The sequence below is a fragment of the Sinocyclocheilus rhinocerous genome, unplaced genomic scaffold, assembly GCF_001515625.1.
Source record: "Sinocyclocheilus rhinocerous isolate Xijiao unplaced genomic scaffold, SAMN03320098_v1.1 scaffold861, whole genome shotgun sequence".
NCBI classification, from domain to species: domain Eukaryota; kingdom Metazoa; phylum Chordata; class Actinopteri; order Cypriniformes; family Cyprinidae; genus Sinocyclocheilus; species Sinocyclocheilus rhinocerous.
In genome coordinates, this window is record NW_015640043.1 from 1,066,059 (window position 1) to 1,091,221 (window position 25,163).

Sequence of the window (25,163 nt, forward strand, 5' to 3'; positions counted from 1 at the left end):
TGTGTTCGTGTTTGTGTGTGCTGTCTGCGTCACTCATAGTACGTGCCTATATCGTGCACTATATCGAACATTTTTCATATCGTTATCGAAGAAGGTGTACCGTCGATAAATATCGATACCGTTTTATCGCCCAGGCCTACCGCACGCTGCCGCTTTCTCTCATTTTGAATGTGTTTTGTACAGTCAAGGTGGTGCTCGTGTCATGGACTGGAGGCGGACGTTGCCATAGTAATCGTAAAGCATGACAAAATGACTATTCACTAAAGTCAGCTCATCCCAAAAAAAATTAGTTAACTCTCATGTTGTTCTCGCACGTCAAGCACGCTTTTAAACGTCCGTGCGCTGTAGGGTGTGCATTATTATTATTATTATTTTTATTTCCGCGTCATCACAGTCTTGTGAAAAGGGTCCATCCCATAAAGCCTCTTTTACACAGTACACGGCAAGCACTGAAAACACCGCACGCTGCCGCTTTCTCTCATTTTGGATGCGTTTTGTACAGTCAAGGTGGTGCTAGTGTCTTGGACTCGAGGCGGACGTTGCCATAGTAATCGTAAAGCATGACAAAATGACTATTCACTAAAGTCAGCTCATCCCAAAAAAAATTAGTTAACTCTCATGTTGTTCTCGCACGTCAAGCACGCTTTTAAACATCCGTGCGCTGTAGGGTGTGCATTATTATTATTTCCCATTTCATATCTTATAGTTATTTCCGATTACATTTCCCGCGTCTTGTTTTTTAAATGCAAAAAGTCATTCTCTGTGAATAGAAAAGCCGCTTAGGACTCAGCTCACGTGCATGAAGCGCCATCTACAGGTATTTCCCTAAACAACCACAGGTCAGATTTTCTGGCACAGAATGAGAGCTTATTAAATAACGAACACGATTATTTATTTTATTTTAGTTAGTTTTTCAGTTACTTTTGTTAGTTTTGCTTAGTTTTAGTTTTTCATTTATTTTGACATTTTAATTTTATTTCAGTTTACGAAAATGTTTTTTGACCAATAGTTTTAGTCTTAGTTTCAGTTTTCGCTTACGAAAATAACCTTGATCCAAAGCACATCAACTGGTCACTGGGGTTCTTCAGAGATCAGTTCTTGGACCCCTCTTCTTCTCCATATACACTACATCACTGGGTTCCATCATACAGGCACATGGCTTCTCCTACCATTGTTATGCTGATGACACACAGCCCTATCTCTCATTTCAATCAGATGATCCAACAGTAGCTGCACGGATCTCAGGCTGCCTGGCGGACATCTCGGCATGGATGAAAGAACATCACCTACAGCTCAACCTGGCAAAGACTTACAGCTCAGCCTGGCAAACACTGAGCTTCTTGTCTTCCCTGCCACTCCAACTCTACAGCATGATTTCACCATCCAGCTAGGCTCTTCTACAATTGTCCCATCAACTTCGGTCAGAAATCTTGGTGTAATCTTTGATGACCAACTGACCTTCAATGACCACATTGCAAAGACTGCTCGATCTTGCAGGTTTGCATTGCACAACATCAGAAAGATCAGGCCCTTTCTAACGGAGCATGCTGCACAACTTCTTGTCCAGGCCCTTGTCATTTCTAGGCTGGACTACTGCAATGCTCTTCTGGCTGGACTTCCATCAAGCACAATCAAACCTCTACAAATGATTCAGAATGCAGCAGCACGACTGGTCTTCAAATTGCTATGCTGATGACACACAGCTCTATCTCTCATTTCAACCAGATGATCCAATGGTAGCTGCACGGCTCTGAGGCTGCCTGGCGGACATCTCGGCATGGATGAAAGAATATCACTTACAACTCAGCCTGGCAAAGACTGAGCTTCTTGTCTTCCCTGCCACTCCAACTCTACAGTATGATTTCTCCATCCAGCTAGGTTCTTCTACAATTACCCCATCAACTTCGGTCAGAAATCTTGGTATATTCTTTGATGACCAGCTGACCTTCAAAGACCACATTGCAAAGACCGCTCGATCTTGCAGGTTTGCATTGCACAACATCAGAAAGATCAGGCCCTTTCTAACGGAGGATGCTGCACAACATCTTGTCCAGGCCCTTGTCATTTCTAGGCTGGACTACTGCAATGCTCTTCTGGCTGGACTTCCATCAAGCACAATCAAACCTCTACAAATGATTCAGAATGCAGCAGCACGACTGGCCTTCAACGAGCCCAAAAGAGCCCATGTTACACCTCTCCTTGCACTGGCTACCGGTTGCGGCTCGCATCAAGTTCAAGACATTGATGCTTGCATATAGAACAGCCACAGGCTCAGCACCCTCCTACTTCCACTCACTATTACGAATCTACATCCCCTCCAGAAGTCTGAGATCCGCTAGTGAGCGATGTCTCGTGGTACCATCACAGAGAGGCTCAAAATCAATTTCCAGAACATTCTCGTTCACCATTCCTGGCTGGTGGAATGATCTTCCCACTCCTATCTGGAATGCTGAATCCCTGACAATTTTCAAGCGACAGCTGAAAACTCATCTCTTTCAATGCTACTTGACTTAATCTTAAATAAAAAAATAAAAAAAACGTTCTCTTTATTTATTCCTTCCCTTTCTAGCTTGTACTTATTTCAACAATGCCTAAAACTTGGTATTACAAGCACTTCCTGTGTCTGTTTGCCTCTTTAAGAAGAATCACTTTATGTATTCCCCAATTGTAAGTCGCTTTGGATAAAAGCATCTGCGAAAAATGACTAAATGTAAATGTAATACTGTATGATGTCCACTCTGACTGAAGTCTGTTTCGTCTTACATGACTTGCTTAAATATGAGTCAAAAATGTCTTGACTAGTGTGTTATCAAATGTGCGGGCTGATTACTTATAGTATTAGTCATCGCAGTGTTGCATTGCTCTATGATAAAGTTACTTTCACTCTGACATGGCAGAAGTTTGAAATAATTCTCAATTAATATCATAATCAAATTAACGGAGGCCTGGAACAACAGATTTATGGGTGGGGACATTATTAATATTAGTGAGTCCCTCTTGTCCCCTGGTTGTCCCCATGATGACAGCCCTGTATATAGAGTATATGATGACTCACAGGTAAGCGGGCAAACCAATAAAGATACAGACCTGAAACATATGGTACGGTGTTATGGAAAAAAAACTCACAAACCAACAGCTGTGCGTCTAGTCTGTTGCTAAGGGGATGATTTGCTGATCTCTTAAAAAAGATACACATGCAGTACATATATTTATAAAATACCATCTATCATATTATATCAAGAGGCCTGTCAAAACATACACAACATTACCAAACACATCAACTCTAAAAAATGCACAAATTTGTTCATCTTCGGTGGCTTTCATCACTTCCTACTATTGCTTAACCTCAAGACAGTGAAGGGGAAGATGGCATGAGTTGTTTTTCTCTCGTAAAACAAGCTGAATTTAAAGTTTTTAAATGCTGTTCATGGAGGGCCATCCGGCATCATCCGTCTGCACATCCTTGAGCTCATTAGCACATGTCAAATCTATAAACCGAATGCTTTAACTAAATATAGGTTTGCTCATGAAAGAGACAGATTTGCCAAAGCCCGCTGACTCAAAAGCACAGTTAAGCAATGTAACAGGATCACTATGAATAATGTGTTACATAAGAGCTCTTCCTCTATCTTACCTGTCGACTAACAAACTAGCTGTAACTGGTATATACTGTCTGGATCTTACAGACCTTTAGACTCCATACTTAATTTTACGTGAAAGATGAAAGTGAGGCTGTGAAAAAAACCATTTTCACTAAGAAACTGCAAGTAAATTAATTACAAAGAAATGGCAAGTAACACATTGAATTAAACATGAAATTTTTAAGTAGAAAGACTGAATTTTTCTTTCTGAAACATACTCCAATAATCTTTGTTTTATTTACAACTTAAAAAATATATCGTACAGTGTACAAACAGGTCAATTTTCTGTGTAAATCATTTGTAAAACCATTGCTACGTAAATTATCACCTTCATGTAATCAGGTTATGCTTATATTTCATGAATTAGGCCATTATGTCATACATCTGAGGTCTTGGAAGTCACATGTTAAAAATATGTCCTCTTTCCAGTGTACGTAAAACCTCGTAGTAGTAAAAAAGTAGACTTAGGACCTTTAGACAGTCTCTGTGTTAAAAGGGCAAATTTGTTTAGCTTTTTGTCTTACATATTAATTTTTAATACTAATGTAAATATAATAAATTTTTTGACATTAATGATAAGAGCTGCATTACCCAGTACTTCATAGAAAACAATATGTTGCACAACTATGAAGTGACGTGTGGCCAAGTATGGTGACCCATACTCGGAATTTCGCTCTGCATTTAACCCTTCCAAGTGCACACACACAGCAGTGAACACACACACACCGTGAACAAAACCCAGAGCAGTGGGCAGCCATATTGCTGCGGCGCTAGACCTTTAGACTCCATACTTAATTTTACGTGAAAGATGAAAGTGAGGCTGTGAAAAAAACCATTTTCACTAAGAAACTGCAAGTAAATTAATTACAAAGAAATGGCAAGTAACACATTGAATTAAACATGAAATTTTTAAGTAGAAAGACTGAATTTTTCTTTCTGAAACATACTCCAATAATCTTTGTTTTATTTACAACTTAAAAAATATATCGTACAGTGTACAAACAGGTCAATTTTCTGTGTAAATCATTTGTAAAACCATTGCTACGTAAATTATCACCTTCATGTAATCAGGTTATGCTTATATTTCATGAATTAGGCCATTATGTCATACATCTGAGGTCTTGGAAGTCACATGTTAAAAATATGTCCTCTTTCCAGTGTACGTAAAACCTCGTAGTAGTAAAAAAGTAGACTTAGGACCTTTAGACAGTCTCTGTGTTAAAAGGGCAAATTTGTTTAGCTTTTTGTCTTACATATTAATTTTTAATACTAATGTAAATATAATAAATTTTTTGACATTAATGATAAGAGCTGCATTACCCAGTACTTCATAGAAAACAATATGTTGCACAACTATGAAGTGACGTGTGGCCAAGTATGGTGACCCATACTCGGAATTTCGCTCTGCATTTAACCCATCCAAGTGCACACACACAGCAGTGAACACACACAACACCGTGAACAAAACCCAGAGCAGTGGGCAGCCATATTGCTGCGGCGCCCGGGGAGCAGTTGGGGGTTCGGTGTCTTGCTCAAGGGTCTCACCTCAGTCGTGGTATTGAAGGTGGAAGAAAGCACTGGTTATTCACCCACCCCCTACAATTCCTGCCAGACCAGAGACTCGAACCTGCAACCTTTGGGTTACAAATCCGACTCTCTAACCATTAGGCCACAACTAAAAAATGTGATAGAGCAATATAGCAATGATGCTATAGCAGAGAACCTTCTGATTCAGAACTGGTTACATTTTCTAAAAAAAATACCAAAACCAAATGATTTTCAAAACAGTACTCGAACATCTGCATTCCTCTGCCAACTTGGATGAAACATCATAGTAAAATACTCAGAGAGCAAATTAATTAGTGAATGAAATATGCAAAGTAAAAAATATCTAAAATAAGAACCATTTTGGGGCAGTCGTGGCCTAATGGTTAGAGAGTCGGACTTGTAACCCAAAGTTAGCGGATTCGAGTCTCGGTATCTGCAGGGATTGTAGGTGGGGGGAGTGAATAACCAGCGTTCTCTTCCACCCTCAATACCACGACTGAGGTGACACCCTTGAGCAAGGCACCGAACCCCCAACTGCAAAAATGGCTGCTCACTGCTCCAGGGGGGTGTGTGTGTGTGTGTGTGTGTTCACTACTCACTGCTGTGTGTGTGCACTTGGTTGGGTGAAATGCAGAGCCACACGTCCTTTCCTTTTCTTTCTTCATTTTCAATTTCATTATTTTTTATTATTATTTACACAGAAAACACTACAAAAAAGCAATAAGACACTCAAGGCCATGTCATATTGTGAATATATTCTCAATACAGCCATACTTTATAAGGTGGTTAATGTGATTAAGGTTGTAAATTAAATATTATTGGAGCATGTTGTACAAGAAAATACTGTTTCAGTTTTTCTTCTTCAGAGTTTTGTTTAATTCAGTGTGTAATCTACCATTTCTTTGTTTACAATGTGTGTCTTTGCAATTATTTGTGAAGTTTACTAGCAATTTCTAAGTGAAAATCCTTTCAAAGCCATTTTTTTCAGTGTGTTACAATATCGTTGTATTTACATCAACATACAGTATCTTAGAATTAAATTTGCTGTAATAAACATGTATAATGACTGAGACAAATATGGCCAACTTGTACACTGTCATCAGTCAATTATGGAGATTCCAATCATCTCTGAATAAAGCTCCTGTCAGCAACAAGCCCCCACCTCCAGGGAACAAAATGGTTGCGTAAAAGGGTCTAATTTGTCCCACACTGTCAACCTTTGAAGCAGGTGATTCATGCGGTGGTGTGACAGCCACTCCCACATGGAACATGAATGCTAGGAGTTTGTGAGTCTGAACAATTCTTTGTGTTTAAGTGTGTCTTCATTCTTTCCTTCATTCTCTCTCTCGCTGTCCTTTTCTGATAGACATGCTTACAGCTGCTAATGTGTTACAGATCATCACACACAGCTCTGTGAAACCACATATGAGCTATTTCCTCTTTCACACGCAAGATACGTGTCAGTGAGCATTTCCACCTCAAATGCATCTGATGCTCCATGACATGTCTATGGGGACATAGACATCATTTTAAAACAAGAAAACCAAAACTTTGCCCAAAGAGCACTTCTTCTAGACTTCTAAGCTTTTTGAGTATGTAGAGGACAGGATTACGTTTTACACGCATTGCTAAGCTAAGAAACTTTAGCTTTTGTACTTTGTGCTGTAGTCAACTCAGCAAAATTAGGTTTATTGTACTGTATGTTCTGTTGTAAAAAAATTACCATTGGCTCATATTTAGGCTATTAAAATGACTGATTTGAAACACTCTACATTAGGGTGACCATACGTGCTATTTTCCCAGGACGCGTCCTGGGAAAATGGCACGTATGGTCACCCTACTCTACATAGACATCAACTCAACACACAAAAAGAGCTCTGCACAAAAGACTCAGTTAGCATATTGCTAAGCTAATGGCACAATACTTAAAAAAATACATAACACACATAAATATTGGGCAAAATAATCTAAAAAATACTCAATGAAATATACATATATATCAACATTTCTCCTGCTTTCTCCACCATCTTGGATTCAGTTTGACTTGAATTTGGCCAAAACGAGGTATGATGAGATGGCTTATTGAAGGCTTGTTATCGAATAACAAATTTTGAATGAGAAAATGGACAAAAAAAATCCCACAGACTTACACTGAAGCAGGACACGCCATTTCTGGAGACAAGAACATCACAGAGAATTAGTGATTGGTTCTTTTGACTTAAGTCCCTTTAACACTTGTGGACAATATCTATAATGATAACTATAACTATTCTATGAGAACTAATAACGATAATGACACAGAAGAACAATATCATTGGGATCACTTTAAGGACGTTTTTTCTAGCTGATGAACAATAAAAACACTGACAATCAGAAACCACCTTTAAAGAGCTCAAGCATTTATTGTGTGGCAAATGGCAAAACTGCAGCGCATGCTTATAATAAGCACAACATTAACGTCTGTTGATGTGGACGCTTATATATAATTATAGTTTCTGCTAGTTATCATTTTGGGTTTGAACAGGCCTTTAGACCAGTAATGAACTACCTAGCAACACACTAGAATGTTTTGACTACTTTTTCTTCAGAAAACTGTACAGTGTCATAAACAAACAAACAAAAATCTACATTTTACCCAGTATTTGTGCTATTATTTTTTTTTTTAGCTTATTAGAGTATTGTGTTGTTAGCTAACTTAAAACTCTGTTTGGAAAGTGCTGAGTTCTTCAGAAAATGTGGCCTAATTCTAGTTGCATTAAAGGTTTGAACAAAACAAAGCTGGTCCTTCATTAATATAAATAACTCCCTGTAAACGCACAGCACTATCAATCCTGTTCTCAGTTACAGTCCTGCAAGGGAGGTCAGGTATCTCATTTAATCATGGGTGTGTCATAGAAACTGTGCCTTTGAGTGGGATACAAAGCCATCGAGGCAGATGGCTGAGGTTGTTACATATTGCAAACAATGACCAACATCTGTCTTTCTGCTGTAACCCATAGTACCTCATAGGAGGCGTCCGTGACAAAAGGGAACAACCTTTCCGAATTACAGGAAGATGCTTTTCCAAGCTGCCCTGAAAACAGTTTTATGGCCTTCCTTGTATATATTCAAGTTTTTATAAGAGAAACCGATGACAGATAAGCACCAAAGGGTGACTTTCACCTGCAACCTATAGCCAGAGGAGAGACACGGCAGTCACCTGGATGTGAGACTACACCTTTCCTGAATGTTCACACAGTTTAGCACTTCCTGTCTGGATGGATTTGCAACTTCCTTCTGCTGAAATGGTAGAAATGCTGTTATTATAAAAGTTTTTTGCATTAATAAGTGTTAGGCTTGCCTGTTGGGACAGCTTTTAAGGGAAGTGTGCTTTGTAAGAGAGAACAAAACATGACTCAAGAATGAGAACTGGTGTCAGGGGAAAGGAGGGTGGGGGGGCCCTACGTTTTTGCTCAGTGTACTGTAGATCCTTCCTATATTTTCCAACTACTATGTGCTTTTTAAGATTATTGTAACAATATGATATGTTAAAGGGACTGAAAAATGCCCTCTGTTTTGTTTTTCCATAAAATGAAATTCAGTGGGGTTCAAAACAATGTCGGACCCCAATAACAGTCCAAAAAATAAAGGTTCCAAAAGAGGGTTTTTGCAGCAATGCCATAGAAGAGCCATTTTTGGTTCCTCTAAGAACCTTTCAGTGAACACGTCCTAAAAGAACAACTTTTTAGTGTGAAGATTATTTTAAAAATCTAAATAACCTTTTTTTTCTCTATAAAGAACCTTTTGTAGAATGGAAAGGTTCTGTGCCAATAAATAACCTTTAATTTTAGGAGTGTATGAACCCAAATAATTTAAACACTCTTCAAAATATCTTCTTTTGTGTTCTGCAGAAGAAAAATAAATGGAAACACCATGAATTTTTATTATAGGTTGAACTATACCCTTAAAAACAGTTTTGATATAATACCTTGGATGCATTTTGTTATTGTCCAGTGACATGAAAAATCAGAGAAGCTTGTCAGTTGTTAGGTAAAAGCTTTTTGTTCCCAAACTCTAGCTCACCAGCTGTTAAACTGTCCTGTAAATACCCTCAGGGGACCATCCATGGAAATTACCGGCAAGTCAACAACCCACAAAAGCTGGAAGCGAATGTAAAACATCCTCAGGCAACCCATCATATCACTTACCTTCCAAGTTCTTCACCAATATCATAGAAATCCTCCACTTTTTGTTGCTTGAACACAGCCATTCCTAATGTCCTCATTGATGATGTGTTTCGGTAAACAGGGGACAGCAGGTCAAATCTGTCTTAAGGTGTCCCCCGAGAAGCACACACGCTTAGGGAAGTTCTGCAGATCTGTAGGGTGCAGCTCTGTAAGTCACAGACACTCACATCAGCACGTTGCAGCATGCTGCACTGCATTCCTTCACTTCCAACAAGGTGTAAAAGAGCATGTATCACATCTTTCTTGTTTGGACGTATAAGGCAATGTGAGAATGTCACAAAATATACAGTTTTGCTTACTGAAGGTGATGTAAGGTAGGAAGGAATCAGACAAAAAGAGCCTTATGTAGACTAAAATTGACATATCAAGTAATTAGAAGTGATCAAATTACTTTCTTTAGAAGAAAATGAGGGTTCAATGTGATGAGAATTATCAGGTGAAATTGAGACTGCTGTCTATGTGATTTTGCCAGGGAAAAAGTGCACGTTAGGGCAGCATTTGTTCATGAAACACTGACTTCACTTACCGTTTCATTGTTATATAAGTAAAGAATATAAGTATATTGATAATATCGTGATAAATATTTACCTTACAGGTGCAGGTAAACACATACTGTACTGGTGTTTGTTGTAGGCTACTCTATAACTAAGCGCAACACAATAACCACGAGAAACATTCACACCATAACATCTCTTCCTATAGCTATCATTGCTCACAAGTTTTACAAGACACTGAACTACAAGAAAACGTAACTTTGATACTTTAAATTAGTAAGAAAATGTGGGTCGTCTTACCTTTTCTTTTAAGAGAAAACACTTATTTTACTGTATTCCGCTGAAATATATAGCGCATTCCCGGGTTTGAGCGCGTCTGTCCTGTTGAACTGGAGACTGGAGGAGCGCACGCGCTAATGCTGTCAATCTCGAGCGGTGATGTCAGAACGGCGATGCTTTTCAGTGAATCGTTGAACCGGTTCAAACCAATAATAATGATCTAATAATAAATAATGATAATCTCGTTCAAACACACCGGTGTAAATGAGTCGTTTAGGAAATAATTGAATCGGTAAAATCTGTTTTCAAATCAAAATGCACTTTAAGAGTTAGATTTCAGTCGAATTAAAGCAGTACTTCATCTTTTTAATCGAATGAACATTTTAGTCTGAAAACGTACCGATCCGATTGTATCTCGGCTTCATCCAGCATGTTTACACCAATCGAGCTAATGCTACTTGGACAGACAGATGAAGACAAGTAAGTAGCCTAAGTAAATAAATAAACAAGTGCGCGTGTAAACTTACACACTACTGACTTTCGGAAAACGGAGAAGTGAATTGATAGTAGGCTACATTTGGAGAGAACCAAGAGTTTGACTAGTGCAGTAAAAAGTTATCATAATAGCGGAAATGTTACAAGTAATATGTACTGTAAATAGGGATTTAAGACAAGCTGTTCAAACAGTTCAAAAGAACCGAGTTGAGGAAAGAGTCGGACTTTATTGATTATTATTGAACACATCAGCCATGTCCGATTCGCAAATGAGTTGTTCATTTGATTCGGTTCCTTTACAGTGATTCGGTCAAACCTATCAACTAATTTGAAGGACTTGATAGCACGCTGTGAATGTTGGGGTCGGGGATATAGATTAAAAAAATACTTTATTAACTATTATTTATTCTCTATTGCTTTTGTTTGATCCATTATTTATGCACTATTATCGCCATCTGCTGGACATGGTAAGCAACAACAGTTGTTGCATCTGTACGAGACTAAAGAATAAAATAGTCGACAAATAAAATAGGTATTGTATTTTTTTCAACATCTTTTTTTTTTTTCTTAAAAATTACACATACTGGCTGTGGCTGAACAGTATATTTTAGATGCCGTAGGATTTATTATTTTAATATTATACAACCATCACAAAAACAGGAAGGAATTAAGATCTCTCTATTGTTGCAGCCCTACTCTGCATTTCCTGTAAAACATTCTTTTTCATGTAGAAAGACGTTTGTAACTGTTGTATTGTTTATGGAGGAAGCTATTGAGATGTATAAGAACTACACAAACTTGTTTGCAATAGAAATTTATTGGATGATCATGCATAAGTGTAAAAAAAAAACATAAAATTTGGAGGATTATAATGTCAACAGACAAGTTTCAGAAACATTACAAAGAATTCAATAATTTTTTATACACAAAGACCTGTGCAACGCATTGGATCATCGAACAACAGCATCAAAGACGGTTTGAAATCATAGCTTACTCACTGAAGACACAAGACAACTACTATAGCTCCCATAACATACTTGACAGCTAAATAACAGAAATACTAAAGATTATCTGAAGCAACCAAACAAACAAAGTCTGAGACTGCAATATGTAAAAACAGAGAAAACATATGTAAATATGGGCTTAGTTTGACTTAAAATTACATATTTCAAAAAGAATAACACGTTTCTTTTTTAAGGGCAGTATGGGTGACCAAATCTACATGCAAAAACATGGTCATTGTGAGAGACCGGCTCTCACAATAAGACCATAAACTATCAGTTTTACATTTTTGTTCGTCTTGACATTTGCAGTCATACTAGCAGGTGATAAAATGTTTAATATGTGCATCTAATATTATGCTGAAATGGAGTAAAATATCTATTAACTGCGCTAAATGAAAAGTAGATGTAATTGCACTGATATTTAAAAGGGAGTACACCTTTTCCAAGCATACATATGAGTGTGTAATACATGACTTTGAAATGACAGAAGCAAAATTTTACATTGAAAGTTAAGAAAAGTGCTAGTAATTCAGATATCCATTCCCTTATGGATATCAGATATCCATTACACAGGCCCTTATGGGTTGTTATTCCATTTTCAATTGTCTGTGAATTTCAGTAACAACATACAACATTAACACTTTCTTGGAACCCTTGACAAAAAAAAAAAAAACATTTTCCACATTATTATTTTCATTTTGAGCAGCTTCAGGTATCACTGTGGATTTTACACGGTATCATATTTAAAATAGAAGAGAAATGCTCAGAAACAAAGGAAACACCTGAATTTAAACAATAAAGGTACCAGTGAGACACCTCAACAGACAGCAAATGTGCATTGTGCTTCTAGAACCTAAATACACAAGAACTGATGCTTGTGAAACATAAATCATAAATCAAAAAATCATGTGATATAGCAGGGTTTGGTAATCATGTCCTGAGCAGACAGGAAGTACTGGTAGATAGATCTAACACACATGAGCGTTTTCCACTCCTTGACAGTGAATTAAGTGGAAGTGATTAAGCTTAATAAAAGTACCGAATGTTTAGAAAGAGGGCAGGCCTTGTAAACTTGAATTTGATTCTTACAATAAAATACAAGTACTGATATGATTACTAAGAGTAAGTAAACAAATAAAGTTTTAATAAGTGCGGCTGAAAGGAAAAAGTGTTGGTGTCCAGGATTGTACATCCCAATATGTCCAGCATAATGTAAGTGTATCAGAATTTTGACACTTGTCCAATCCACACCAATCATTACTACCTAAATGCAAAGTACTTTGGTTACTTTAATACTGATTTTGGTCAATGTAAAAATGGATGAAATACTAGACAAGACAATGAAAAAGACGTCTATTTTGATTAATCAAAAGGAATACTGGTCTTTGGTCTCTCAAATTCACAGTTTGTTAAGTGAAATACATTGAAAAGTATAAGACACGATGTGATTGGCTAATCATCTTTGCAGGTCTGGTCCCTTATCGGCTGTGGTTCAGCTGTCCTCCTCGTCATCACTGATGAGTGTGCGGCCCTCCAGGGTGGTGTCTCTCTCCCGCAGGAAGGTCTGCCGGATGGCTTCCAGCTCGGTGAGCTCCAGGCGGACCTTCTCCAGGTGGAACGTGCGACGGTTCTGGATCTGCCTCAGTGGAAATGGGTTCATGTCCACAAAGGCCATGCTCATCAACTTCCTGTGCGAAACACAAGATCACATATAAAGTAATAACTAAAATATAATACATCAAAATAATAGACAATATTCCTGCAAAAAGGCTCCCAAATGTTTCAAAACATTTTTAAAGAAAAAAAAACATAATAAATATGTATATTACTGTATATTATAAAAAACAGATATTACCTGTGTACTGCATTATTATTATTATTAAATCATTTAATTATATTATTAGTAAAGCAGCTGATGTGTATCAAGTTGTTTCCCAATGCTGACGAATCAAACCACAAACTGAAATAATTGAAAATATTTCAAAAAAGAGAATATAATAAATATGTATCATATAAAATATTAATATTATATTATTTGTTTATTCATTATTATTATTATTAAGTACAAAAATATTCAATTATAAATAAAGAAATAAATGTAGCCAGTATAAATTGTCAAAATTTTGTCAAAGTCAAAATAATAATTTAAAAAAGTTTCTCAAAGTGTGTTTCATGATAATTTATTGCTATCCCTTACACCTGAAGCACAAACCTTGCATCCAAGATTGTATGTGTGAAGTACCGAAGGTACTTGAAAATGGTCATGGGATCCTGGAGCTTTAGAAATTCCTCTTCTTTGTATTTGAAGAGTGCAAGAGCAAATCTGAAAATTATCTGCCAAGGTAAAAAGAGACTTCAGCACACAACTAGACTAATATGACTCATTATGGAAATTAATAATAAGAAAGGTGAGTATTAAAGTATTATCTAAGTGTCTGAGGATTTGCAATGCTCATTTTACATTTGTCAGTAAATCTTTCAAGCCATCTGTGTTGTGGTTACATAAACTATTACTTACAAAACAATTCTATGTTGAAGGACCATATCTACATAATTCTCCATACCTTGGGTCCCTCATAGAGAAAAGCATCCCAGATCTTGAAGAGGATGTCGCTGACCACGCTGTCCACAAACACAACCAGGAACCAGTTGAAGGTGATGAGAGAGGTGTCCACCTTATAATGCTCAAAATGAGCATGAAGCCTGGGTAACTTCTCAAACATCAGGTCCTTCAACACGCGCTGATCTACCTATATCAAAAACAAGATACAGCAAAAACAAATCAACAAACAAAGCAAAACAAACAAACACATTTTTTTTGTGATAGAAAATACCAAAACACCATTTCATGGACTTATTTATGGGCCTTATTTATATTTCAGTTTTCATTGGCAGGTCTGGCAAAAAGCCTGCTGCAGTCACATGTCAGCAATGAAAAGCCATAACTAGCAGTGTGACAATAATGTGGTTTCAATTGAAAAGCACTTGGCTAGTTACTCTGCATACGAACATGTAGTTAGTAACCGGAAACTAAGGTAAAACATGACAGTGATCATGTTGCATGAGGCCAAAATGTGGTAAAGTTCGTTCAACAAGCATGTTAACGTCTTGTCGATGGAAAGGAGCTTATAAGTCATTGTGACAGATGACAGAACAGAAAAGAGATGTGCTGTTAGCCTGCTGCTAGTGAGTCATATCCAGCAAACAAAGGCATTCTCAAAGCCCCGTGCTCCAATTGCCTGAGTTTTTGGGGGATTTTTCTTGACTGTGAAAGAGAGAACAATCTTGAGACAGTACCTGTGAACCTAGCAATGTTTTAGTGTAATAGTCACGTGGCATGAAAACCTCAACAATGGCCACAAGACACCAGAACGCATCTTCTTGGTCCAAATACAGAAGAGCAATAGCTGCCAGCCTGAAACAATCAGAAATCTCTTTCAGATCCATATATTTTAAGGTGTTGATGTCACTTTAGACATGAAGAAACACAAACACCCCACACTAGAGCTGATGGAATCGTTTGGATCTGCTACCTGTTGAGGCCTTGGCAGTAGCCGATATCTGGATTCCTCCAGGAGAAAGCCAGCAGCACATTCCTGAGTTTCTGGATGCCATCCGAGTCAGGAGAGGCATAGTGCTTGTTGTTAGGGAGCGTCCGCAGAAGATCAAGCTCTATCTGCTTGCAGGCTGGGTTTGGTTTTTCGTTCGCCATGGACAGAAGGTTCTGATAATAGTCTTTTGGCAGGCCGTCACGAATCTTCTTCACATGGAAGTTCACGCACCAGCTCCACACCTTGGAACGGTGTTTATGGGGAACCCCACTTCGCATCAGCGCCTTAAGCTCTGGAGATCGAACCATCTCTCTGTTCATGGTGATGGCCAGGTAGTTGTCCCACTTCACCCTGACTGAGGTCTCCTGGTCTGTCAGGGAGAGGGACTTCAGGTCTAGCGCTCTCTTTTTGGCTTCAAGTTTTTCCTCTTCATCCTCCTCCTCCGGGACAGTTTTGAAGCCATAAATGTCATACTCACTAAATGACAAAGAAAACAGTATCACTGGGTTATTTGGTTTACAAGCAATTTGTAACAAAAGACCCAACAATCTTCAAAGTACAAAGCCAAATTTAATAGTAATAATCAACTAGTTGGCGAGTTGTTAAGACAACGAATTGAAACCAAGCATGGTATGAGAATGGATCCACTCAAGAAGAACATGACATGTTTTGCAGAACCAGAAAAACATCCTGTTCCTATGACAAGTAGCATTTGAAGAATGCTAACAAGACCAAACATGTTTGAAGATGGGATCTTTAGAAGGGGTGGCTGAACAAAACTGAAAGTAAACAAAAGAAATTTCATATTGAATGGTGAGCTAGTTCTACTCTTCGTTTTGGTAACAGAAAGCTTTAAGTGGCCATATATTCATTACCATGTCAACTTCTATATAACTCATGTTTGCAGCTGAATTTGCATAAATGAACTAACTAGGGAGGAAGCTTTGTTTTTTTATTTGCACTGAGTATCTGTACATAAAAAAAAGCAAGGAAAATAAAATTTTTCGTGACATGATACCTGACAGCGTTGGGTTTGAGGATAGGGTGCTCCTGCTGGTCTGTGCTCTCCACCTGTAGTGCATCTTCTAGTAAGCGAGTGATGACCTCTCCGCTATGGGTCTGCTCTGAGGAGGAGCAAACGGGAGTCTTCACTTCCTGTAGTAGAACCAGGTACTTACTCTCCACCTGACACAGCTTGGCCTCCAAACTGGTGCACTGTAGAACACACAACAAAGGAAGAAAGAACATGTGAAGAACAAAAATGATTCCTCGTCTATCAAAAAAACATGCACAGGCAACCCTGCAAAGGTTGGAATGCTAGGGAAAAGGAAATGCTAACATGGCACATAAGAAAGAATCTGCAAACAAAACATCCATGGTGGTTTGTGTGCAGTGAGTAGCTAAAGTCACAGACCTTTGCCTCTAGCGCTTTTTCTCTGGATTCAGCATTTCTTCTCAAGACCGTCAACTCCAGAATTTCTTTGTTTAAGAAGTTATTTTGGGATTTGTAGCCCTGAAGGCTGTCCTGGAAAAGTGTAAAAAAGCCAAAAGGTTGTATGTGAGATACAAAACAGTCATGAAGTGTTTATAAATCTAACCTGCAATATACAGAAAACTACTACCTAAAGGATCTGAGAATTTAATTGGTCTTGTGAAAAAAAGACTCAAGACTTGACTTGGACTCAACATCTAGGACTTCTAACATGCCTTAGTCTTGCATGCAACTCTTGCCTATGTCAGATGTATTTCACCCTAAGCTCTCACTGAGCACCCACTCACACATTTATATATATTCAGATATAGTGATTAGAAAGTACATATATTAGTATGTTCTTGCACTACCTTCAGGATGTCCAACTCTTGTTGTTCCCTAGTTGCACTAGGCGAGTTGCATTCAGCCGACTGGGTTTCTTCAATACTACTCTGTTGGGAAAGTTTCATGATGACTTCATCCTTGGCCTGAATGGTCTCCATGAGCATGCCCAGCTGTTCATTTATCTCCCCAACTTTAATCTTCAAACTCTTCAACTCCTGTTGAAGACTCTCCTTCTCCAAAGCTAACTTCTCCATGTGTCCACAAAGGTCTTTGATCTGGGTGTCCCGCTCTGCCAGGGCTTTGTCCACCTCATTCTCAGCTTGGTCATGACTGTCAGGCCCCATGTTCCCAGGAGACACTGTGGAACGCCAATCACATTGGGAGCTACGTAGTGTTTGTTGGAGAAGATGAACCAACTCCTGGTAGAAGAGAATACTGTGTGAAGCTCAAGCCTCTGAGATCAGCAGACCACAGTTACCCATCAATTACTTAGATAACCTACTCAAAAACACCAACTGACCAAGCAAAACTGGGATCGTTCGTAGTCACTGATTAGTCTTTACAGTCCTGAGGTCAAAGTTTGCAGTGGTAGCCAAATCTGCTCCTGAAGGCCTAATTTCTTACTATCCTGTAGAGTTTAGCTTCAGCCCTAATCGAACACACCCTAACCAACTAATCAATGTGTTCTGAATTACTTAAATAATAGGCAGGTGCAATGGAGCAGAATTGGAACTAAAGTCCACAGAAATGTAGCCCTCCAGAAGCAGGGTTGGTTACCACTGCACTAGAACCAGTTGCAAAAATTTATACCTCCGAGTCAGCTGGCACTTGTCTTTGCATCAGATTGACTAAATTACTCATTCATTTTTTTTTTTTTTTTTTTTTAAATATTTTTTTTTTTACTGAAATTTGTGTTTATTTATATTTATCTACAGATATTTATGTTCTGGGAGAATCCATTGTGGTTGTAACCGATGATAGACTATTTGTGGGTGGCTGTTTGTTGTTTCACCTATCAATTTGTGTCGATAAAGTATAATAGGGTAATCCTGTATAGTGATTTATCCTATATAGTGCTTGCATAAAGCAAGTAGTGCATACACTTGTAGCTGTTATGTATCTTTGTAAGTCATTGTAAGCCTTCATTCACGCGCAAGCGCACGAACCCCCCGTTAAAAACAAAAACAAAAAAACAAGTGGGCTCCCCCAAAGTCCACGGTATAGTTCGAACACTGTGTACAAACATTCAATTTACCTTGCAAAAATACATTTAAACAGTTTCAAAAGTCTGCACATGATGCAACCTGAACTAAGACAAGGAACTGAAATGCAGGTACAAAGAAAGACCCATTGCTCCGGGATGAAGTAATTTGTGTTACATTCTGACCCTAGAATTGTCTAGTATTGTATTACCTAATAAGATCAACATTTTGGAGAAAGGTTTTGATAACCTTCAGCTATCAAATGTCAATTATCTTCATGGACTGATGAATTATCACCAAACTGATATAACAAAAAAGAAACCTGGAGATCAAATAAAGTTAATCATTATTATGTACAAACAGGGTGCGAACTACGGGGGAGCTAGGGGGAGCTCGGTTCCCCTTAATAAGACATGGGCTCCCCTGAAAACGGGATTTGTGAAATTTTGGGGGGTCTCAAAAAATATTGACAATGTGTTATTTTGACGTGCAATTTCAGTTTGGTGTAATGTGATCATCGTGGATTATTATGTGTAAAATTGCAAAAATATCATTCATTCATGCATGACGGCGATTTAAACCTAATTAACTTCAATAAAGATAACTATACATGCTATTCTTGTCATGAGCATCAAGGTGTGGGGGCGCTGCGGTGCAAATTCCACTCATGTTTAGTACATGTTAACCCAAAGATTCGTAGAAAAAATATAAACGCTGGACTCTGTGGTCGATTCTGTGTTAAGGTAAGGCATGAAATTCGCAATTATGTGTTGTGGCTGGGTTGTTATAGGTCTGCGTGACTCTCGATGTCTTAGGCCTAATTGAACGGAGGAATTATGGTATTCTTCTGTAGCCTGACGACGAGTAACTTTAACCGTTGTTCATGTGAACTCAAAGACAGCCTGATGCTTTGTTTATAGACTATTTGGGGGTGGCTGTTTGTTGCTTCACCTATCAATTCTAGGGGTCGACCGATTATCGGCCTGGCCGATTATCGGCGCCGATATTAAGCATTTTTATGATTATCGGTATCGGCCATTTTCAAAACCGATTCGCCGATAAAATAACTTAAAAGACAAGGAACTGAAATGCAGGTACAAAGAAAGACCCATTGCTCAATTTGTTGGCTCTGGATCAAGTTTTAGTTTTCATTTTTGATTTGAGTTTCTTTTCTTAGCCTGTTTTTTAAGTTAAAGTTTTAGTAGGTTTCTCAGCATGTTTTAATAAAACGCAACAGTATTTTCAGCCATTAAGGAAACAGTCTCATCACACCTAATTTAGTGAGTAACTGAACACATTTTTGGGGAATATGCAAATCGCAAAGAAAACATGTTAATAAAATATTATCAGTAATGTTGTAATCATGAATAAACACACGGTATTGTTTCTATATGTTATACAGAATCATTATCTAGAGCTGTTAATGTGTTAAAAGCACAGCCAGGGGCCAAAGGGGAACTTTAAAGGGAAAAGCACAACAACAGTACCCATTTTGTGGTTCTCAAGGCCCTTGCTTAAGATGTGCTGACACCTATATATAAAAGCAAACAGAAATATACGGCTGATGTAAAAAATGGCTTACTGCACCAAAGCTTGAAGGTGGATATAAGAAAAGTCTGTGAATTATAAATGTAGAGGATGTATAGTATAATCACTGTCTGATTATTCACTTGCACATGGGAAATCCCCATGAATAAGTATTACAAGGATTGAGGAACTATTAGCAAACAGCTATGAAATTCCTATAAAAATCTCTGTTTTGAACTGCTGCCTGCCTTTGCAGTAAGACTACTGTATGTCAGCATGGTACAACATGGGGGGAAAAAATGTAACTCGAAATAGAATAATTGCAGACACACATTTAAAGGCTGCCATCCCTCAAGCAAATACTTATGGAACATGTAGAGAAATATGACGGGATTGCAAATTAACATTTTATACTAACACCAGCTTGCTTAAACACACCACAAAAATAAAATATAGTTTATGACCTTCAAGAATGAAACTTAAGTGTCTTGATGGCTTAAAAAAAAAAAAACTTGGTCCCTACCTGATTTATTCATATCGTACCTTCTGACTGGCGAGCTCTTCTCTGAGTTGGTTCTCTTGCTCCTGCAGGTGACTGATCTCCTCCTGCTGGCTCTGAATGCGGAGCTGCAGTTCGGAGGTCTTGGTCCCGTTACATTCAACCGGTGAGCTCTCTGCACTGCGGCTGGGTTTCCCAGAGCCCATGTGAAAGGGCCGTTTCATTCTCGAGGGGTTGCGGAAGTCAAACGTGAATGCTGAGCCAATGGAGTCTACGGACAGTCAGGAGTGACAAGACAGACACAGTTTCAGAGGCATTCAGTTTAACTGAATCATTTGTGTGTGTCATTAAAATGTCTGAACGATCATCTTACATCGTTGAACGTGAGTTGGGCTTTCCCGGCGCTGGCTGTCAGGTGGAGATTTGTGCTCTGGTGTGTCTTTGGTTGGAGGATCCACCATCTCCCAGTCCTCACTGTTGGCTGTGTAAAACACACTGCGTCTGTTTTCTCCTCCTCGGCTGGCCCGCAGATGAGACATGCTATTTCTGATAGACGGTGGGAGAAACAAAGAAATGCTATCATACAATATAGTACGGAGAAGCAAAATTCATGTGTAACAGTATTAACTTAACCGCAGTATATTGACAAAGATTGAACTTTCTACTACTGATGTCAGATGTCTATATGAGTTCATTCGAAACTTTGAAATAGTAAAGAAATTTCACTCAAACATGTACTCATATGATGGACGTGTTACATTTGTCTTGCTGTCAGCATGTTCTGTGATTACTGTTTTTTTCACCTCTCTCACATTTATAAGTCTTCTTTTATTTGCATAAAGCGTCAAAGTATTGCCAGTCTCTTAAAAGCTAACATGGAGCTGCTGTAGAATTTCCAGCTATTTTAGTTTGTTTATCTTTGCTGATATCCAGATTCAGTCCTTTGGCCGGCTTCAGCATTACGTCATCCAAACAGATGCGTCCAAAGTCTTTGGAAAGTTTGAAAAGGCGTTCACACATGGAAACGGTTGGGAAAATTATTTAAATATGAATAATTCTAAATCAAGATTCAGATGTACCTGCAATTTTGCCCATTTATAATTAGACATGCATAAATAAAGAGTATTAAAAGTGACAAATTCTTCTGTCTCAACCACAATACTCAAAATACTTAACCATACTGACTAGATCAGATTTACAGTACAACATGTCAGTTATCAGACTATAGTTGCATCTGCCAAAATTATTATTATTTTTATTATTTATAGGCTTCAGTCTGATTAAGCTAATGTTGAAAGCAGATAATTCAATGAATTGTATTATATTAATATAATACAATAAAACAATATAATAATGACAATATATTGAAAGAGCACATTCTTTTCTCTTTAAAAAGTACTTAAGCTGCAACTAGCACTTATTTTGATAATCAATCTGTTGATTTTTTTATTATTTCATTAATTGTATTAAAAAAATTCCTAAAAAAGAAAAAATTATATATATCCTAATATTCTACTCCTAATTATGTGCAAATTGAAGGCTAATAAAAACAAACAAACAAATATAGCCTAAATGTATATCTGGATGCTCTACATTGTGCAAAAAAGGTTTCTAATATTGTTTTAATACAAACTATATAGAGATTTTCACATTATCAGACCAAACAACAACAGCTTTTGTCCACAGTATTAAACCACTGGGACAGTTAAATTTACATAATTACAGTTGTTCTTATATCATTTTTGCTTGCTCTACATGCAGGATTTCAATTAAATACAGTTCAATTAAAACCTTTAAAAAATGATGCTCAATAGCGGTCATCCTAGTGTGAGTCTCCCAGGATCCTACCTGATCTCAGAGCCCCAGTGTCGGAGGGAGTTGAGAGCTGCGTTGGGTTGTGCCACAGGGTTACGCACCGACTGGAGCCCGACCAGCCCATCACTGTCCATCTCCACAGCAAAGTCACTCCGAACACTTTCCATGCTCTCGTTGGGCTTCTCATAGAGCACTGCTTCTAAAACAACACGGTCACAGTTTGAGTTATCAGCGTCAACGATCACAGTCTGGCACTTTTCTCAGTGTCATTCATCAATCTAAGATGTGTCCTTGTTTCAACGCATTAGTAAATCTGCACTGCAGAGAAACACATAATTTCATTGTACAAAAGGCCTTTTGTATCCCTCATTAACATATGTACAAATAATTACTTTATTCATAAATAGCCGACTTTTCTAATGACATCATTAGAACAATTTTTTGTTTTTTTCATCAACATTTAATATTTCTTGATGGGTGTTTCCAACTAACAGTGGTAACAGGGTTGACAGTTAGTTGTATAAATAAATACTGTATGTAGTGTATGTATCCGATTAAAAGAAATGAAAAGAAATGTAAAATTAAGATTTGTATTTTTCTGTATATTACATTAGATTTACATAATGCATTTTTAAAAAGAAATTAAAGGTGTTCCCCAGGTTATGCAACCCTGTTATCATTCAATCTCCCTTATTAAATGAAACTGCAATTGCTTGGCCTTGTCAAAATTGCATCATCATCCTTTTAGGAAGTGAACTGTGCAAAGACAAATGTCTTCTCTTTTTTAATATAGTTGTTAATCCATGTGTTTTTGCATTTTTGTCCATAGTGGACAATCTTAAATGATCAACCCTGTTACTGTGATTTTGTACAGAAAGATTTGATTATAGTAAAGCAGATATTTATAGAAACATCAGCAATAAATTCCCTTTCTAATAAACACCTTGTAGTTCCATGCACAAGGTTAGTAATGTCTAAATAAACTCTAAAATGGTCAACCCTGTTATTATTTTGCAGCATATATGTGTATTAATTTGTGTATGAATATGCCATCAGTTCTAAACAAATATGTCAGTGGATTTTGATTTGAGAGGACAAGAGAGAATGGACTTGGAGGAAGGATTGGAGAAAGCGTTGTTATGAATTATGGACTCGTATTTTGGCCAGAAGTGATGTTTAAGTTAAAACCCCTTAATGATACATTTGTTTATGACAAACATGCAGCTTTTCACTTCACATGATGTTAATTGATGGACTGGAGTTGTGTGAATTACTTGTTTTTATCAGCTGTTTGGACTCTCATTCTGACGGCACCCATTCACTGCAGAGGATCCATTGGCGAGCAAGTGCTATAATGCTACATTTCACCAAATCTCTTCTGATGAAACTCAAACTCATCTACATCTTGGATGACGTGAAGATGAGTAACTTTCCGGCAAATTTAGATTTTTGAGTTAATTACTCCATTAAAACACCCCACTAAATCAGTCTGTTTATGTGCTGAGCTATAATCTTCATATAATGAAAATATAGTAATAAAGTATCAGAAACCACTACATAAATTACTCTCCGACTCTGGGTGCAGTAATAATGTTGCTGACTAATATCTAAATTTTTGCAAGCGTAAAGCACATTTACAATTTTAAATATAGCTGTACTACCACTAAATGGGACAAAGGTTAATGTGAGAAGACACTTTACTATAATTTTGCTTTACTGTACTATTGTTATCATTACAAAGGCCAGTAACAACTATGTTAATTAACTGAATGAAATGACTAAAGCATAGAGGCTCACAGGTGCATTTGTTTTATGTTAATTAAAAAAAATTACCCGCCAAGTGACAGTAATAAGGAAGAAGCACACTGGCCTTTTGTTTTGGTTCTGCCTTTTCGACTTCTAAAATAATACTAAATGCTACAGCTATTCACATACAGCAGAAACCACAAAACTGTCTGAGGTTTTGAAGATCCTTTATAGTCCCTCATTAAAAAGGAAAGTGAAATCGAGAAAAAACTTTAACCATTTCTATCATTACTAAGATCTGTTTGTTGGCTGCTTTTACAACAATACACTATCCAACTTACTTAACTACTTATCTATTTCTTTTATATAGTTTTAACTACAATTTTAGTTTAAAATTCATTTCTGGGTACATTTTATGTGTATACAAAACTAATATTCCAAAGACCAAAAAATGTTTTAAGGTTATCCGAAACATCAGTTTAGTAGAACTACTTAATAGTACATATTCACAGATGCAAAATAACCTTCTACTTTATATTTACTCATATGCTTTCTAAAAACAGGAAACTATGTAAAATGGTGACACATGGCTGAGGAATCGTGCGCATTTATGATATTTGACTCAAGCAGCAAACAAACTATAGGTTGACAATACAACAGCATCAAAAATTCCACATATGAATAGAGGCCATGACCAACAACTGCTTTTTATCGTTCTTTCTTTCAGTGCATTGAGTGTTTGTCACGGTCTGCTCACTTCTCCATATATCTCACCTGCATCTTTGGCCACCAGGCCTGTATGTGGAAAAAACGGGGTGGGGGAGCACCAGCTGTCTCTGTGGCCAGACATTTTGCAAAAATCCCATCGTTTCTGCTGTAGCTGCTGCAGCCAGTAATGCATCACCTGCCTGTTGGGTGCCTGCTCGCAGAAAGAAAAAGAAAAGTAGGGTGAAACCAAGGCTCTATTTTTGCTCTATTGTTTTGTGGTATAACAGCAGTCTTGGGAGGAACAGGGTCAGGTGTGAATGTGACTGTCCCCTTTGAGAATCATCATGCTTGTTTCGTTCTCAGTTCCAGTTTACAGTTCGGTGATGAAGTTGCTCTTTAACTGTGAGAAACAAAATATATTTAAAAACAACAGCCAAATCAACACTAATAAATAGTCAATGACTGTCCACAATAAAGAAATAAGAAAAATAATTTCTTAAGAAAAGTCCTTAAAGGGGTGGTTGACTGGTTGTTTTTTTCTAGGCTTGATTGAGTTTATGGGGTGCAGTCTAACATGTGTTAATGCTTCGTTTTTTAAAAAACGCATTATTT

At 37.6% G+C, this 25,163-nt stretch overlaps 2 protein-coding genes across 4 annotated transcripts in view; both read right to left on the minus strand.

The window, feature by feature from the left end:
* Nucleotides 1-10,309, minus strand: part of LOC107752317 (death-associated protein kinase 2-like) — a 38,374-nt gene extending 28,065 nt beyond the window's left edge. For both annotated transcript variants that reach the window (XM_016568265.1, XM_016568264.1), the window contains exons 1-2: nt 10,210-10,309; nt 9,377-9,561 (exon numbers count right to left, since the gene is read on the minus strand). In XM_016568265.1, coding sequence (XP_016423751.1) covers nt 9,377-9,453 — 77 coding nt within the window. In that variant the 5' untranslated portion in view covers nt 9,454-9,561; nt 10,210-10,309. The remainder of the gene's footprint in view (nt 1-9,376; nt 9,562-10,209) is intronic.
* A 2,856-nt stretch (nt 10,310-13,165) lies between these two features.
* Nucleotides 13,166-25,163, minus strand: part of LOC107752318 (TBC1 domain family member 2B-like) — a 15,172-nt gene continuing 3,174 nt past the window's right edge. The window contains exons 3-14 of one of the 2 annotated variants that reach the window (XM_016568267.1): nt 24,618-24,816; nt 22,131-22,296; nt 20,656-20,828; nt 20,327-20,553; nt 17,081-17,473; nt 16,653-16,763; nt 16,257-16,453; nt 15,221-15,715; nt 14,985-15,102; nt 14,252-14,437; nt 13,900-14,021; nt 13,166-13,375 (exon numbers count right to left, since the gene is read on the minus strand). In XM_016568267.1, coding sequence (XP_016423753.1) covers nt 13,180-13,375; nt 13,900-14,021; nt 14,252-14,437; nt 14,985-15,102; nt 15,221-15,715; nt 16,257-16,453; nt 16,653-16,763; nt 17,081-17,473; nt 20,327-20,553; nt 20,656-20,828; nt 22,131-22,296; nt 24,618-24,816 — 2,583 coding nt within the window. In that variant the 3' untranslated portion in view covers nt 13,166-13,179. Of the gene's footprint in view, nt 13,376-13,899; nt 14,022-14,251; nt 14,438-14,984; nt 15,103-15,220; nt 15,716-16,256; nt 16,454-16,652; nt 16,764-17,080; nt 17,474-20,326; nt 20,554-20,655; nt 20,829-22,130; nt 22,297-24,617; nt 24,966-25,163 lie in introns of those variants that run through there. The other variant, XM_016568266.1, reaches the window with a different exon arrangement.